At 40.2% G+C, this 15,400-nt stretch overlaps 1 protein-coding gene across 1 annotated transcript; it reads right to left on the bottom strand.

Annotated features, from left to right (window-relative positions):
• Nucleotides 1–2,188: 2,188 nt before the first annotated feature.
• Nucleotides 2,189–15,122, bottom strand: eif3eb (eukaryotic translation initiation factor 3, subunit E, b). The gene is made up of 13 exons (XM_056298102.1): nt 14,992–15,122; nt 14,343–14,460; nt 13,187–13,304; nt 12,859–12,901; nt 12,452–12,556; nt 12,175–12,300; nt 11,135–11,259; nt 8,394–8,520; nt 8,196–8,297; nt 5,227–5,336; nt 4,767–4,869; nt 4,265–4,399; nt 2,189–2,642 (listed from the first exon to the last, which is right to left on the bottom strand). The coding sequence occupies exons 1-13, from the start codon at nt 15,079–15,081 to the stop codon at nt 2,604–2,606; spliced, it is 1,341 nt and encodes a 446-aa protein (XP_056154077.1). The 5' UTR covers nt 15,082–15,122; the 3' UTR covers nt 2,189–2,603.
• Nucleotides 15,123–15,400: the final 278 nt, after the last annotated feature.

Below are 15,400 nucleotides of genomic sequence, written 5' to 3'. Positions count from 1 at the left end.
ACATGACTCTGCAAATCCCTGCAACCACGACTCAGGTTTTCAAACATGACAAGACATCATGTCAAATATAAAGCATGTCATTAAGCTCCCAGTCTGGGTTGAGGCACCGCCATCAATAAAGTGTGGAATTTAATCTTATTTTAAAGGGGAAAGTATTCCTATGGAAAATTATTGCCCAATGCTAAAAATATCCTAGTTTTAATATGCCCCAGAGCATGAAGAATGGGTCCATTGTATCCACTCAAATGGTTAAAAGTATATTTAAACAGCAATCAGAATAGCTCCGACCACAAAATATAGGCTGAGCCAACAAAACTTGGCAATTTAAAGAAAATGTGGAAAAAGACTTTCTTGGAGAGGAAAACTCTTGACAATTTACAATTACAGGAGCGGGGTGGGGGGCATCCCCACTGATTTTTCCTGCCAGTAAAACATTTAAGCTGAGAAAAACTCAGAAGTCAGATCTTGAGTGTTAGCTGCACGAGTCCAGTTGTCAGCCTATCATAGCCCTTGTCTTAAGGGAGGTACATTTAGAGGACCCACCTACCTGCCAAATACCTGTCCATCGAGGATGAGGAGCTCTGGTTCCGGGTGTAGCAGCAGAAGAACAAGGCCCAAACCAGGAGGGTGGCCAGGACCAGGACTAAGACCCAAACGAGCCGAGCTACAGCTGGGTTAGTGAGAGCCCAGGCCATTAGGGTATCCATGCTGGCGTGTGGTAGACTGACTAACTGTCACCAGAGGAGCTTTAACTGTCTGTGAGTCGTTTGTGACTCCAGTAGAGCTCCTGAATCAAGTCCTGTGGGCCGGTATCCCTCCTCTCAGGGCAGCGACACAGCGGCTGCAACAGCAGGAAGAGGCAGCGGCAACCACAGATGGGCACCAGCTGTTCCAGGAGGAGTCCTCAGACCTCAGCCCACGTCAACTCTGTGTGTGTGTGTGTGTGTGTGTTGTAATTTACTGAACCCTGAGTAAACTGTGTGCGCGCGTAGGGAAAACAGCTTGGAGGAGTGGCTAGGAGCTCTAGTGCTTGTAACGACGGAGGGCCACTCCCAAGGTGAGCATCACAGAGAATTCACAATGCGTGTCTATGCAGCACACACACACACACACACACTCCACGTGTGTCTCTCCCTTTCACACACACACAGACAGACAAACACACACGTATGGTAATGTTAGGTGGCAACTCAGAAATGCACCTGGGGCAGTTTCTCTTTTCTGCTTAAACACCTGTTTGCAGTCATTTGTGCAGTGACTGAGAAGTAGTTTTTTTTTTTTGAAAGACAAACGTAGTTGATTTGAAAGGGGTGCTTGTGAAGCAGCTGCCTAACATTCCAGATTGAGCCCAATTATACCAATCAGCTGCTGCTTTTTCTGGCCCCAGAGGAGCATCAGCCCACCTAGCTATACAGGAGAAAAGAATTTCAGTGTTAACCGCCCATCTAATTGTCAAGAATGATAATGTACCACCTGTCAAAGAGAAGAGAGGACGTGCTACGCTGGACCAAAATGAGCTCGCTCAACTGATTTCAAATAGATTCTAAACCTTCAAGTAGTGTTACGGTAGTAGAGGGCAACTTAACGAGGACCGGTTTCACCAGATCTTTATAGGCAATTTAAAAGAAAAAAGAAAAAAAGAAGGTAAACTGGATTAAGATATTCTATGTCAGTTAAGATAAATAGAAAAAAAAAAGCTTGCATCAAATATATCTGCAGAATCTGCAGACAAAAACGAAAAAAACAAAAACAACAACTATATCTAAACGAGTTGCCTGGGAATAAGTTAAGGAATTTGAAAAGGAATCCTATAAAATGTTTAAATGATTCATACCGTCTCGTTAGTCGATGTCCCCACACTTTCCGTCCTCAGTTTCCATACCAAAAGCTAGGGGACATTTCCAAGTTCTAACCCAAAATTACCTAGCTCTCCCAGCCATCAACTCCTCCCACATTTCTGGGCCCAACAGGCCTGCAGTTCCATATACCCAAGTTTGCAAGTTGGACCCTTATGTGGCTCTTCCTTTACCTGAGATGCCGATAATACAAACGCCATCTGATGTACAGCAGGATAAAGTGTGGCAGAAATTACACAAAAATCCTGGTATTTGAAATGTCGTGGTTCTTTTCACATAAAGTGGACCAATAGTACCATCTTGTGGCGAGATATACATGACTGGAAAGCACATGTGGAAAGGTGTTTTATTTCTACAGTCCGTTCATAAAGGTTTGCAGTGGATGTTTAATGTCAAAAAGTGGAATTGATCATTAAATTTACTCTTGCACCTTACAAAGTCAAATCAGTTGCAGCAGAAATGTCAAAATTATAACACCAGATGAAGATGGTTGTAGTTCAAAGATGATGTCCAATTAATAGGGAGGCCCCGTTGAGCCAACAGAAATACAAATGAGTCTATGAGTAACAGTGACCCATCAAGCTCAAAATCCCTGGTTGTCTCCTATTGGTGGGGATTTTGCAATTTAAGGAGTAAACTGGAAGTTAAACGACACTATGGGATAAGTAGATAAATTCATGATATCTGTAAAAAGATGACATAAGATCACATCAGCCATCTTCAACCTCTCCATCCTGATTGGTCCCTTTAGTAGAAGCCAGTGTCTTGGGCTGCCCAGTTTGGTGTCTGGCAAAGGAAAAAACAACAATGGAACACCCATTAAAACATCCATCCATCCATTATCCAAGCCACTTATCCTGAGTAGGGTTGTGGGTTATAATAAAACCAGTGGGAAGAACAAAAATAATGAAGCTGCAAAAACCAAAGCACATTTCACATTAAATAGTTTTGTGAAATGTGCTTTGGTTTTTGCAACTTCATTATTTTCAAAACATTAAAACAAACTTAAACCCATTAAAACAACTTGATAAAAATGCATTACATGGCAACAAAAGGTAGAAATGCAAGTCTGGTGTAGTATCGTTTTGTTGATAAAATTTCCACACAGAAAGCGCTCCATATATCAGAGATTTGGTAACAACAGTAATGTTGAAATAATGAGATGATTAATCAATTAGACTGGCGCACCTCAGGGCTGCTGTCTCAGTCCACTATTTTAGTCTGTTTACACATGACTATGTTGTCAAATATGCCAATAACAGCATCATTAAGTTGGCAGATGACACCACAGTGATTGGACAAATAAACGACAGTGATGAGAGGGCTTTTAGGAGGGGCATGGAAGATTTAACCATATGGTGCCATGATAACAACCTCTCTCTAAATGTCAATAAGACAAAACAAATCAATGACTTTAGAAAGATCAAAGAAAATCACATTCCTATTTCCATCAGTGGGTCATCTGTTGAAATTGTGGACAATTTCTGATTTCTCAGTTTACACATTACAGACATCCTCCTCACATGGTCTCTCAACACCAACTGCATCCTTGAGAAGGCACAGCAGAGACTGTATTTTCTGAGGCGTCTCAAAAGAGTTTTGGTATGAGTACCAAAACTCTTATGAACTTCTATCGCAGTACCATCTAGAGTGTCTTGACAGGCTGCATCACAGTGTGGTTTCACAACCTGACTGCTCAGGACTTCAGACTGCTTCAAAGGAATGTAAAGACAGCAGCAAAAATCACTGGCATGGAACTACCAAAACTTAATAATATTTACACCACTTGCTGCATAAGGAAAGTCCAAAGCATGATTAAGGACACCAGCCACCTCGCTCATGCTCTGTTCTCGCTCCTTCCATCTAAAAAATGTTACTGGCGCATCAAATCACACACCACCCGTCTCAGTAATGGTTTCTTTCTACAGGCAGTCAGGTTGCTGAACAGATGACACACCCATAGGCACCTTAAATTGTTGTGTTATCGTGTACTTCTCTATATTGTGTATATAATGTATGAATTTATGTGTACATAATTTATGTAGGCCTGTTTTGTTTTTGTTTTTTTGGGGGGGGATGGTGTGTCCTTGTGTCCTTTGTGTTAAGGCAGAGAGCCAGAGCACAAGAAATTTCATTGTATTCCAATACACATGATAATAAAGTTGATCTGTGCACATCACTCTTATTCTTGAGTTATAGTAATTAAGTAAGCCGTTTTAAAACACCACTGGGCTCTGGGAAGTTGTGATGGGCATTTATCATTGTTTTTGACATTTTATAGACTAAATGATTACCTGAAAAAAGAACCGATAGGTGATTGATAAAGTAAGTAATTGTTAGTTGCTCCCTGAAAAAACCCCATGATGCCACTATAGGCAAATACAACTCATTGTTACTTTTCAGTGTACCTCATTTCTGTTGCTGTGGGCCAGCTTCTTCTCAATATTAAGGGCCAGCATCTGGCTACGGAAGGACAGGCTTTTGGTCTTCTCAATCACCTGCTGGTATGGTGACACAGCGTTGTTGCCCATCACCACGTGACCCTGTAGGACACAATTATACATCCCTTATGTGGAAAGAGACTCTTAAATGTCACAAACATAGTGAATGTGGTTGTAAGTCTGACTTAAACTGCAGCATTGTCAAACCTTGCTATTTCTATTCTATAACTGAATTAACAACATTATTCATTCAACAATATAGCGCTTAAGAAGAAAACAAGTAAGCCTTTATAAAATTCTTGAAAAATATCTGACAACAGCAAAATAAATCAAAATACAAAGAGAACTGCTCCTGTCCAGATTAAAGTCAAAAGTGAATGATATACCTATGTGAACTACCTCAAACAATTTGTAAAACATCTCTTGAAAGGTGAGTTTCAGTGATTGTAAAGTGATTGCAAAGTCTCACCAGTTTGGAGTCGATCTTGGCGTCTAGTCTGGCATTACGGATGAGGTTGACGATCCACCTCTCCGCCTCCTCTGGCGTCATGTTGAGCTTGTCTGCCAGCATGCTGAGAGAGGAAAGGGAGGCGCAGGAGACTTAGTAAATATCCTTGGGGAGAAACCTTTTGTTCAAAGTATATTTTTAAAGGATTTGACAGTTTAGTGTGTACTACTTGAAAAAATGGGGAGGGAATCAATGTCCTCTAAAATTAATGTCTTAAAATGAACATCCCTCTTTGAATGGTCCTCTAAAACTGAGGAGCTTTTAAATTAATACCAGAGAACATCGACCGTTTGAGTCGAAATATTGGGAAAGATGGATTCATTAACTTTATTCATTCACTGATGCACCCATTACCCCACAACAAGAAACAATAGTTAAGTCTATGGCTTTGACAAGCAAGCTAACTGTCGACAGGCTTTACCTGATGCTGATACATTGATGAATACGGCAGAAAGTCTCGAAGATGAAAAGACGGGCATTCTCAATGAAGTCCTCAAGACAAGCAACCAGGAAGAAATCGTTCACAAGAACCTGAGGGGGGAAAAAACAACCATATAATCACTTAAGTATTGAATTTTGTCAAAAGAGCATTCATATATCTAGTACAGATAAAATCCTAGAAACAATATGAAATCTCCCCACTTGTAGTTACAAATATGTCTATTTTTTAGAGCATTGTGTACCACTTATTGTTTGCAAGCACCTACTTAATCTAGGAAAGTGATTTTGTCCTATTCCTATGTGATTGTACTCTGTTTCTGCCTTAGAGATTAAGGTCAATGTTATCTTATACTATAATAATGAGAGAAATCTCGATACCTTGTTCCCTGAGGTTGACAACAAGCCAAGACACAAAGCATGCACGCCGACTAGTTTGAAAAATATGATAATAATTCATACATGTAAATTACTAGCTTTATTGGTGTGACATATTATACAGCCGCAGTACAACAAAAAGCCTTTGTACTAGCTGTGAGTCCTGCTGTTCTTGCACTGTGTCAACATCTACTGTGATGTGAGACATGACTCTGCACCCATGTCACCTTGAAAGTCCTGTACATTTAACGCCCTTAAGCATCTTAAATCATTCGGAAGCCGCTTGCTACAGAAGAATAGGAAATCTTGCTACCACACAGAATGAGTGATGGAGTGTATTTCAACACAAGACCCCAATCGAATGTTTGTGAGATTATAAACTGTCTCTTTACAGCAATGGTCTCAGAGTCATCAAATAGGCCACCACAAATCTCCAAAATAGCTTAAATTTGTGAATATATTACTGTCAAGAATTCCTAAGTGACAAGAGGTACTATTATTCTTTGGAAACTCCAGCCATTCAATGCTTAATGAAGGTAAACGCTGTTTGACACATTACTCCATAAAAACTCAACTGGTTTAATAAAAAAATAGAAAGAATAAGAAATCTAACACATTGCCAACATAAATATCATGCTATTTTAAGGCCCTTGAAGAACACTTTTTCTTAGGGAATTGAAACTTTAATTGTAGGAATACCCTCTACAACCAAGGTGAGAAAAATATGTGGTGAAAGGGTTTCTTTAAAAATCTCTGTGGAACCTCTGAATTTAGAATTACGACCACTAAGGACAGAAAGAATCAGTTCCCCTATTTCATACTCACTGCTCAAGCAGTACATAGGTAGGTTTCATTTTCACAGTCATCATCTATTTCTTCAAACTGGACATGCAGCTCCAGCTTGCCATCTACAGTTCAATGCAATTAATGGGGAACAAATCCACAATCCTCATTTACCCAAAGCCAACATGATGCTAAAGCAGTCTCCTCTTGTTTCAACACAGCCAAATCAAGTGGTCATTTTAAAAATGTACAGTTTTTACAGTCTATTTCAGTTGTTTCTTACCATGGTACTTCCTGCAACCTAAAAGCGATTACCAGCAGGAGTCATTCTGTGGCTGCACAACAAAGGAAACACTGAGAGGGAATTCAGCAAATAAAATGAGTCATTTTTAACCACTCAAATTCACTATTATAGACACACATTAGCTTTGGCTGAACCATGGTGCATGTTTTTAATACTGAATGAGGACTGTGGATTTGCCCCCCATTAAGTGCACTAAATTGTAGATGGCAAGCTGTGGCTTTGTGTCCAGTATGAAGAAAAGGATGGATAACTATGAAAATTAAACCTATGCTATATGAGGCGAGTATAAATTAGGTATGACTTCAAAAATTCTGAACTATTCCTTTAAATTCACAATCTATTGCTCTGTCATTTCTGTGGAAATTTACGGACAGCTGGTGTTTGACCAATTCAGAACTGAAAGGTTGCCTGAGCTGTTGTGTCAGTACCCTCCCCCACCTACCGCACAAATAACATCAAATCTGTATTTTAGCTATATTTGTTCTAGTTTCTGTTGTCAAAGGTCTTCCATGAGCTTGGTCTGCCTTATCCGCTTGTTAGCCATACAAATTAATCACTACATGCCCTATCCATTCACCTTTGACTGGTATGGTAAGGACCTAAATGCTATGCTTACGGAATATTTCCCAGGAAAGTCCTACCAACAGTAACCTTTTAAACAAGCAGCTACAAATTAGTCATGATTATGTTAGTCTAAAATAAGCCAGCGATAGGAAGTATCAAAAAAGACGTAGGCATCTTCAGGAATGATGGTTTATTAAAGCAACAAAAGTAGAACAAAGTAGTAAGGTCTGCACACTGAAATGCTCCCAAAACTAATCTATTCGGCAGCAACGTTTCGATCCATCAGATCTTCCACAGGCTGATTGATCAAAACGTTGCCACTGAATAAATTGGTTTTGGGAGCATTTTGGTGTGCAGACCTTACTACTTTCTTCTAGTTTGCAATTTTTTTCTTGCACTTTAATAATGTTTGCTAGATGTGCACATACTTGGTTCCTCTTATTAAAGCAACAATCCTGAAGATGTGCACGTCTCTTGTTATCATTAATAAGCTCCCACTCCGCAAAAGCCTCTGGCACTCTGACATGTACAAGCTCCAAATTATTCATACAAGAAAGGTTAAAAGCCAATTGACAAGAGAAAACTTAAAGTATATGCAAAGTCATCTCAAAAGAGAAACTACAAAACTGTCGTCAAGAGTTTCAGAAGAGAAGGCTACCGAGACCCAAAATCTGACAGCTATTCTGCTTTGAAAATCAAACAGAATACAAGTAAAAGCCAGCAAATAAGGGCAGGCATGGATTTGCTGGAGCTGAATAGTGACGTTAAATGCTTGAGACTCAGGAGATCAGAGCACCACGTCTAAGGGATGCTTCATATTCTCCCCAGTTCCATTAAGAGGCAGCCAACTTTGAAAGGGAGTGAAAAAGGCATAAATGCAACGTCAGGCATAAACACTGAAAATGTCTGGAGGTCACTCTTACCGACTCGCACTCTCTTAGTTTCTTCTGGGCACTGTCAAAATCAAAGTTCACATAGAGGCACTCCACAAACTCTGTAATGGGATCCTTATACGTGTATGACTCCTAAAAGCAGGGAAGGTGCAGTAATTATTCAAGAGTTGACCAATTCCTTAAGCCGTATGAGATGGAGTCATTTCCTAAACGTTAAATCATTCGTACCTGTTGAATGACTTTCACCAAGTCCTTCAGCACTTGTCTGCGTTTGCGCACATCTTTGTTAGTGATGACTGCAGTAGTAAGGTAGCGCAGAATGTGCGGGCACATTGTCTGGATGGCATTCAGGTACCTAGAAATCAGACAAGGGCAGCATATAATGGGGGTTGCACAGTTCTCAAGCATTCGAGTACTCGAACAGTTACATCAATTCTCGAGTTCCTTCATTAACATTGAGTACTCCTTAATCGCGTGATGCTAGATCTCGTGAGCACTCTTGTGTGATGCTAGATCTTGCGCTGCGCTGGCCACATGCAAGCAGTTTGATTTTTTTTTTTAATTTCTGATTTCTCCCAATTTAGTGACCAATCGATCCCTATTTTAGTTCAAACACCCACCCTCGTACTGCCTGCGTTCGCCAACTACATCTTTTCGACAGGCAGTCTCGAAGGAGACGCCTCGCCACTTTTGTGACAAGGCGAATCCAGGCCGAACCACTGCTTTTACCGACACACACAGAGACGCATTCATGTGACAAATGCAAGCCGACTCCGCCCCCCTCCCGAAGACAGCGTTGCCAATTATTGCTACTTCATCGAGTCCGGCCATAGTCGGATCTGACAAGACCGGGGCGCGAACCCCAGTCCCAAATGGGCAACTGCATCAACACAAAGCCGATGCTTAGACCGCTACACCACTGCGGACCCAAGCAGTTTGATTTTCTTTTATTCATCGTGGATTACCAAAATGTGTGTTTGCTTTATTGTTGTATTTCCCTGTGCAAATTTTCTTTCACAACTGTTGTTATGATGAAATAAACGTGCAACAATTGTGAGTTGTGGATGGATTCCTGAGGGATGGCTCTGACATTGAGTTTGTCATGTAAGACTAGGCTACTTACTACACTAATGCGGCTAAACAAGTTTTTTTTTCCCACCTTTTTCTCCCCAGTTGTATCCAGCCAATTACCCTACTCTTCCAAGCTATCCCGATCTCTGCTCAACCCCCTCTGCCGATCTGGGGAGAGCTGCAGGCTACCACATGCTTCCTCTGATACATGTGGAGTCGCCAGTCAGTTCTTTTCACCTGACAGTGAGGAGTTTCGCCAGGGGGACGTAGCACATGGGAGGATCACACTATTCCCCCCAGTTCCCCCTCCCCCCCGAACAGGCGCCCTGACCGACCAGAGGAGGTGACAGTGCAGCGACCAGGACACATACCCATATCCAGCTTCCCACTCGCAGACACGGCCAATTGTGTCTGTAGGGACGCCCGACCAAGCCGGAGGTAACATGGGGATTTGAATCGGTAATCCTCGTGTTGGTAGGCAACGGAATAGACTGTCACACCACCCGGATGCCCCTAATTTCATTTTTTAAGTCAGTTAGGCTTACTAATGATGACCAGGTTTCACCAAATTTACACCCCCCCCCAAAAAAAAACTGTTATATCTAAACACAATAATAACATCTTGGGCTACTGTAGAATGTTAGTAACAATCCATCCATCCATTATCCAAACTGCTTATCCTGCTCTCAGGGTCGCGAGGATGCTGAAGCCTATCCAAGCAGTCACTGGGCGGCAGGCAGGTGGACACCCTGGATAGGCCGCCAGGCCACCACAGGGTCCAGGGAAAAACACCTGGAGTCTAACTGGATTTCTATCCAAACACCAGGACATTTTTTTTTTGACAACAGTGTATAAATGCAGTGTGGATACCAAATACCAAGTGTAATAACTTTAAAATATCCGGTATCATCCACACGTCACCATTGCGTAAGGTAAGACCAAGTGTTATCTTCATATCATAACATTAATTTTATGCTTTGCTCTATATGCGGAGAACAACTCCATCCTAGCTGCAGTCTTTAAATTGATGCAAGACACCTCCTGCAAGGGAGAAAAACTCCAGCTGTAAAATTATGCACTTGTGCAACCCCTAGTGTAGAGTAGCATCAGAATAGGCTGCAATCACAACAGCCTTCAGTGACCTTCTCTCCCAAACACATGAAAAGAAAGATTTTCCATATGAAGAACCTGTTCAACCACATCATCATGCATTCAAACAAAACTCTGGATAAAATGTTTAACAAGCCCTTCAAAAAATGTTCACCTGCCACAAATTCCATGGTGAAATTCAAGATAACAGAATACTGAAAATTAGATAATATACTTGACTGCCAATAAAGCAATAGGGTGGCCTTGTTGTCCAAATATTCTACTAAACTCAAGGTCAGAGAATTTATTCACCTAATGGTTAAATGTTGTTGAGCATGACGCTGAAACTACTTGCTTTACTTACTTAAAGTCACTCATGTACACACAGCAACCGCACATGATGCTGTATGCATATATCGTCAATTTAACTTAACAATTTGAATGATTGCATTTTACATTTTGCACAGAAATAATAATATCCTTATTTGTATTCATACTTAGCTACAAACATTTCCTCACATCTCTAGAGTTCCTGCCAAATATAGAGGGTGGTTATCACTGCACACTAACCTAACCTGTAAATCTGAATATTGTGCATCTCTATCTTTATTCACACAGAAAGGGTATATTTATTTGCAGTTTTAGCCTTAATAGGCTATTTGATGTTTCATTATCTTCAGAACTCTCTACTGGTCCGGCAGTTGTTCTGGCAAATAACCCTACTTCCCCCACATCTAATTTAATCTAATCTAATGGCTGTCTGTAGCCTTAAAGAATGGAAAAACACCAGAGGCTGGTCAGCCACTCACTGAGGCTGGTAGAGGAAGAGCTCAATGATGTTGTCTCTGCCTTTGGGATGGTTGAAAAACACAAAGAGGGACCAGTGGATGAGCCAGGTCCTCTGCTGGAGAGACTGGAGAGGAGAGCTCACAGACTGCAAGGGGAGAGAGGACAGAGAGGGCACATGTTATGGCATACAACAGATAAATGCTCATTAGTTAAACAGACAAAAGTTCAAGTCTCAAATGCTGTCAAATGTGGTATACTTTGGGAAGTAGGCCTTCAAAATATATGTCACGATAAAAACTTCTATTATCCAGGTGTTGTTTTAATCTATTCATACCTCAAGATTAAGATCAATGCTATGAACCACTATAATTCTAATAGATTATCTTCATACAATCTGGCACTTGTTTCCTTGTTGAATTTTTGTCGTTCAAATTGAAAAGTGGCCAAGACACAAGGCGTGAGCGTCAACTAGTGTGAAAAACACACATGGAGTATTGGATGTACACATTCTAAAGTGTAGATGATATTGCACTGTCCCTTTGCACTGTCTCTAACTCCCATTTTACTTGTACCATTTGTACATGTAATACTCACAGAGGCAATGAGTGCTCCCCTGAACTGATGCAAAAAACATCATTCACTGAGGCAAATAACCAATATTCAACAGCCAACACAGGCTTCCATCAGGATCTCACAATAAAATGGCTATTTCATCAGCAGGTCAAAATGCTACAGTGATATTCTTTTATACATGCTCATGTTTTCCCCTCACATAAATCTAAATTTCCATTTACTCAACTAAAACAACTGAATTTTAAATCACATATGCTGGTGATTCTTATGATTAATTGTACAAGAAGGGGGAGGGTTTAGTTAACATTTTATTTTATGGTGTTGGATCTCTTTTCTCAAGTTACATATGTACCTCCTTTGCTATTTGATGAAGCTAGAAAAATAATTTGGATAACATTTGTAAAGAAAGCAAAAATGTCAATTATGAAGTGCTGAAACAAGCTTAGCGGGTTTACTGGATTTAGTATTTATAAAACAGGCCTCTTACATTGTTATCAATAGTCTCCCTTAGCCGAGTGAGGTCCTCCATGGCTGCCTCCCAGTTCTGCATTAGAATCTCAGAGGCCAGCTTACCCCACAAAGAGCTCAAAGCATTCCTGTCGGTTGAGGGAACCTTAGACAAGAGCAACAACATGAATTTCACCTCGAAGGATAACGAGCAATAATCACATTTCACAGGCTTCATTCCAATTTCAAAAATAATTCTTTACAGAGTTGTTTGTAGATAGCTTACTGTAACTTTTAATATTGTTTGCTGTACTTACCAGCACACGGAAGAAGTAGAGGTATTCCGCCGCCCCAGAGTAGTTTCCGCACTCGTACTGGAACTTTGCGTACCTGTACAGAGTGTCCAAGTACTCTTGACGAAACTAGGGAACGGAAACAAGCAAATAATGAAATCAAATCGTCAACAATGGCAGAAACCAAATAGGAAAAAAAAGTCAATAACTGCAATCCCACAATTGTTTATAAATTTGGTTGGGTGTTAAAACAGTGAAATTCACTGTTGAATTTAGGAAATTACAGACAACAGTCTCAGTGTGATAAAAAAAATAAATCTGCCTGCATTTCAAACAAACCATTACAAAAGTATTTTTGAGGACATACATTGAGGGTGCACCCAGTTGTTACTATTCAAAAGCAGCCTATAGCCCAATATCGCACAACTTACATTGTGTTTCTCTGACAGATAGTCAAAGAGCATCCTCCCATCTCTGAGAAAAGATTAACAAAGAAATTAATTACATGAGATTAAAGGAGCCTTTTTCCCTGCACAAAAACTTTACACAATTGTCACTTCATCAGGGTTTCTACCAGTTTTTAAGATTTCCTCAACTTAATGAGCAAAATATTTAAGACAAATATTTTTAAGTATAAATGTAATATTGTACATCCTCAGATTTTTACAGACCTACTTCAATTATCACTGTAATCACAATAGACAGAATGAAGAGAGCACTTTTACAATACACGCATTTCCGTCCACAGGTTGGGCTGACCTGGTGGACTGCATCTGACGAGTGGTCTCAGGGTCCTCAAACATCTTAACAATTGGCTCTGTCTCCGATTGCAGCTGTTTCAGCTGAGCCACTACAGTGGTCCTCTTCTCCCTCAAAGCTGAAGATAAGAAATTCTTTATGGTAGGAATTTATCTGGCTGCTTGGCAAGATACATTTAGGAAATGTCTAATAATCAGCACCTTTAAAGAAAATGTATAAATAGTAAATCCATATAGGGTCACACTTTATTTGAAGTCATAACTGTAATTCCATGACATAACACCTGTCATGAATATGAAGGACTCTTTATAAATGTTTATGACTGTTGTAATTAAGTGTCATTCAGTCAATTATGTCATTTTTAAATGCAAAGTTGACATTGTTTGAGATGTCTTCTTTGCAGCAACCTGGGTGGGACCGAGCCACTCAACTTGATATATTTCATGCGCCTATAGCTCAATAATAGATATCGCAAACAATGTCAACTTTGCATTAAAAATTACAAAATTGACCGAATGACAAGTCATAAACATTCAAGAAGACCACTTTCATGTTCATGACGGGCGTCATATCATGGTTATGATGATGTCATGTCAGTCTTACGCACACCCCTTATAGTCATGCCAGTCAACTGTTGGCTCCAGGAGCAATTTTCTTTTTCAAAAGTGATCAGACAGGGACCCAGCTACAGTCTGGGCAGTGGCTCTAACATGCTAGACCTGATGAAAAGTCTTTACTGAAACGTTGTGTGGTGTTTTAAAAAGTAGTCACACTTGGGACCTGAAAAGCAGTTTGCAGGGAATGATTTTCCTTATTTCTGAATTGACTGCCTAGCTTGATTTTCGATGTGTGTATGCCTTTTGAACCTTTGCCTAATATACTAGACAAATGTGCTGAGTTGGTGAAACAGTAAACCTAGCTGGAAAAAATATTGACTCACTACTAGATGAAATAGTCTGATTTGAAAGACTGCTAGTAAATAATGTATTAGATCTTACTACCATAACAAAGCTTGGTTTCAATTTAGTGCTATCACATGGATGCACTAATGGGATTATTATCAGACCATATAACAAAAGAACCTAACGCCAATATCAGACAATCACACATCAGTAAAATACTAAGTAATTGGTGTTTCGTATGCAAGGCATCTTACAATGAGGAATTTCCTTGTCTGGGTAGAGGTTTTTGTACACATCCATGGCGAAATCCACCATGTTTGTGTCGCTGAGGAGATCCAGCTTTCCCTGAAGAAGTTCTTTCTCATTGTAGATCTGAAACAAGAGAAAAAAGGTAGAGGGATCCAATAATCAAGTATGTTCCAGCTTGATTGTGCGGCTGACATTTACACCAAAGCACAGATCACCACAAACTCGCCCATTCAGACAGTTACGATGGTGAATAGGGTAACAAGTTGAGATCACCAGAAACTCGCCCATTCAGACAGTTATGATGGTGAATAGGTTAACAAGTTGGCTAAACACACAACAGACAACCGTGGACCAGCTGCAACCTTTCCGATTTTTGTCTTCCTTATTCACTTCGGTTTAACTTTGGTGTTAAATCGTGAAATACTTGTGTAGCTCACATTAGCTAACTGGGCTAGGCTTCATAGCCTTCTGCTAGTAATAGCATAAATGGCTAGCAGTTATGCTATCACTAGCAGACTAGCTAACGTCACAGCTAACTAACTAGGTAGCCATGCCGTGGCAGACCCAGGCTAAACCCTTGTATTCAAGTCTGAAATGCCAAATAGAAATACCTATATCATTTTCTAATATTGAATACTGATCAAAACGGTGTACCTCTTTAACGGAGAGGAACTCCAACAGTGGAAAAACCAAATGCCGGTCCAAAAAATGTGCTATCTTAGTTGTCAGGTCGTAGTCCGCCATCTTTGCAGGCTTCAAAAAGAACTTTATTAACAAAAGCAGGACACAATCAGCGACCTGGCGCGGTCTACTATAGCAGGGGGCTGTGCTTGTACCGGAAATGGCGTATCTCCAAGTTAAATTCTCTTACAAAATATAGAAAATCAACAAAACAAACAAAAAATATGCATATAAAAAATCAACTGGTGTTTGAGAGCAGTGATGGCTGATGTTCAGTTTTCCGAGTGTTTAATTTCACCGGGAGAAAATGAGGGAAAATTACACCAGAAATGTCACTGTGCTCATATAATAAGCATGTTATTCTAGTAAATACGTACCTGCT

The sequence above is a fragment of the Lampris incognitus genome, chromosome 18, assembly GCF_029633865.1.
Source record: "Lampris incognitus isolate fLamInc1 chromosome 18, fLamInc1.hap2, whole genome shotgun sequence".
NCBI lineage: Eukaryota > Metazoa > Chordata > Actinopteri > Lampriformes > Lampridae > Lampris > Lampris incognitus.
The sequence above is the reverse complement of the archived record's forward strand: the minus strand, read 5'-3'. Positions and strand labels throughout refer to the sequence as shown.

Bases quoted from the DNA above. Each gene is read 5' to 3' on its own strand.
- eif3eb (XM_056298102.1), bottom strand. From the start codon at position 15,081: ATGGCGGACTACGACCTGACAACTAAGATAGCACATTTTTTGGACCGG. The intron at 12,902-13,186 runs GTCAGCCCAACC...ATCTTTTCTCAG, and splicing joins CGTCAGATGCAGTCCACCAG to AGATGGGAGGATGCTCTTTG. The intron at 4,870-5,226 runs GTAAAGCCTGTC...TTCCTCTCTCAG, and splicing joins CATCAATGTATCAGCATCAG to CATGCTGGCAGACAAGCTCA.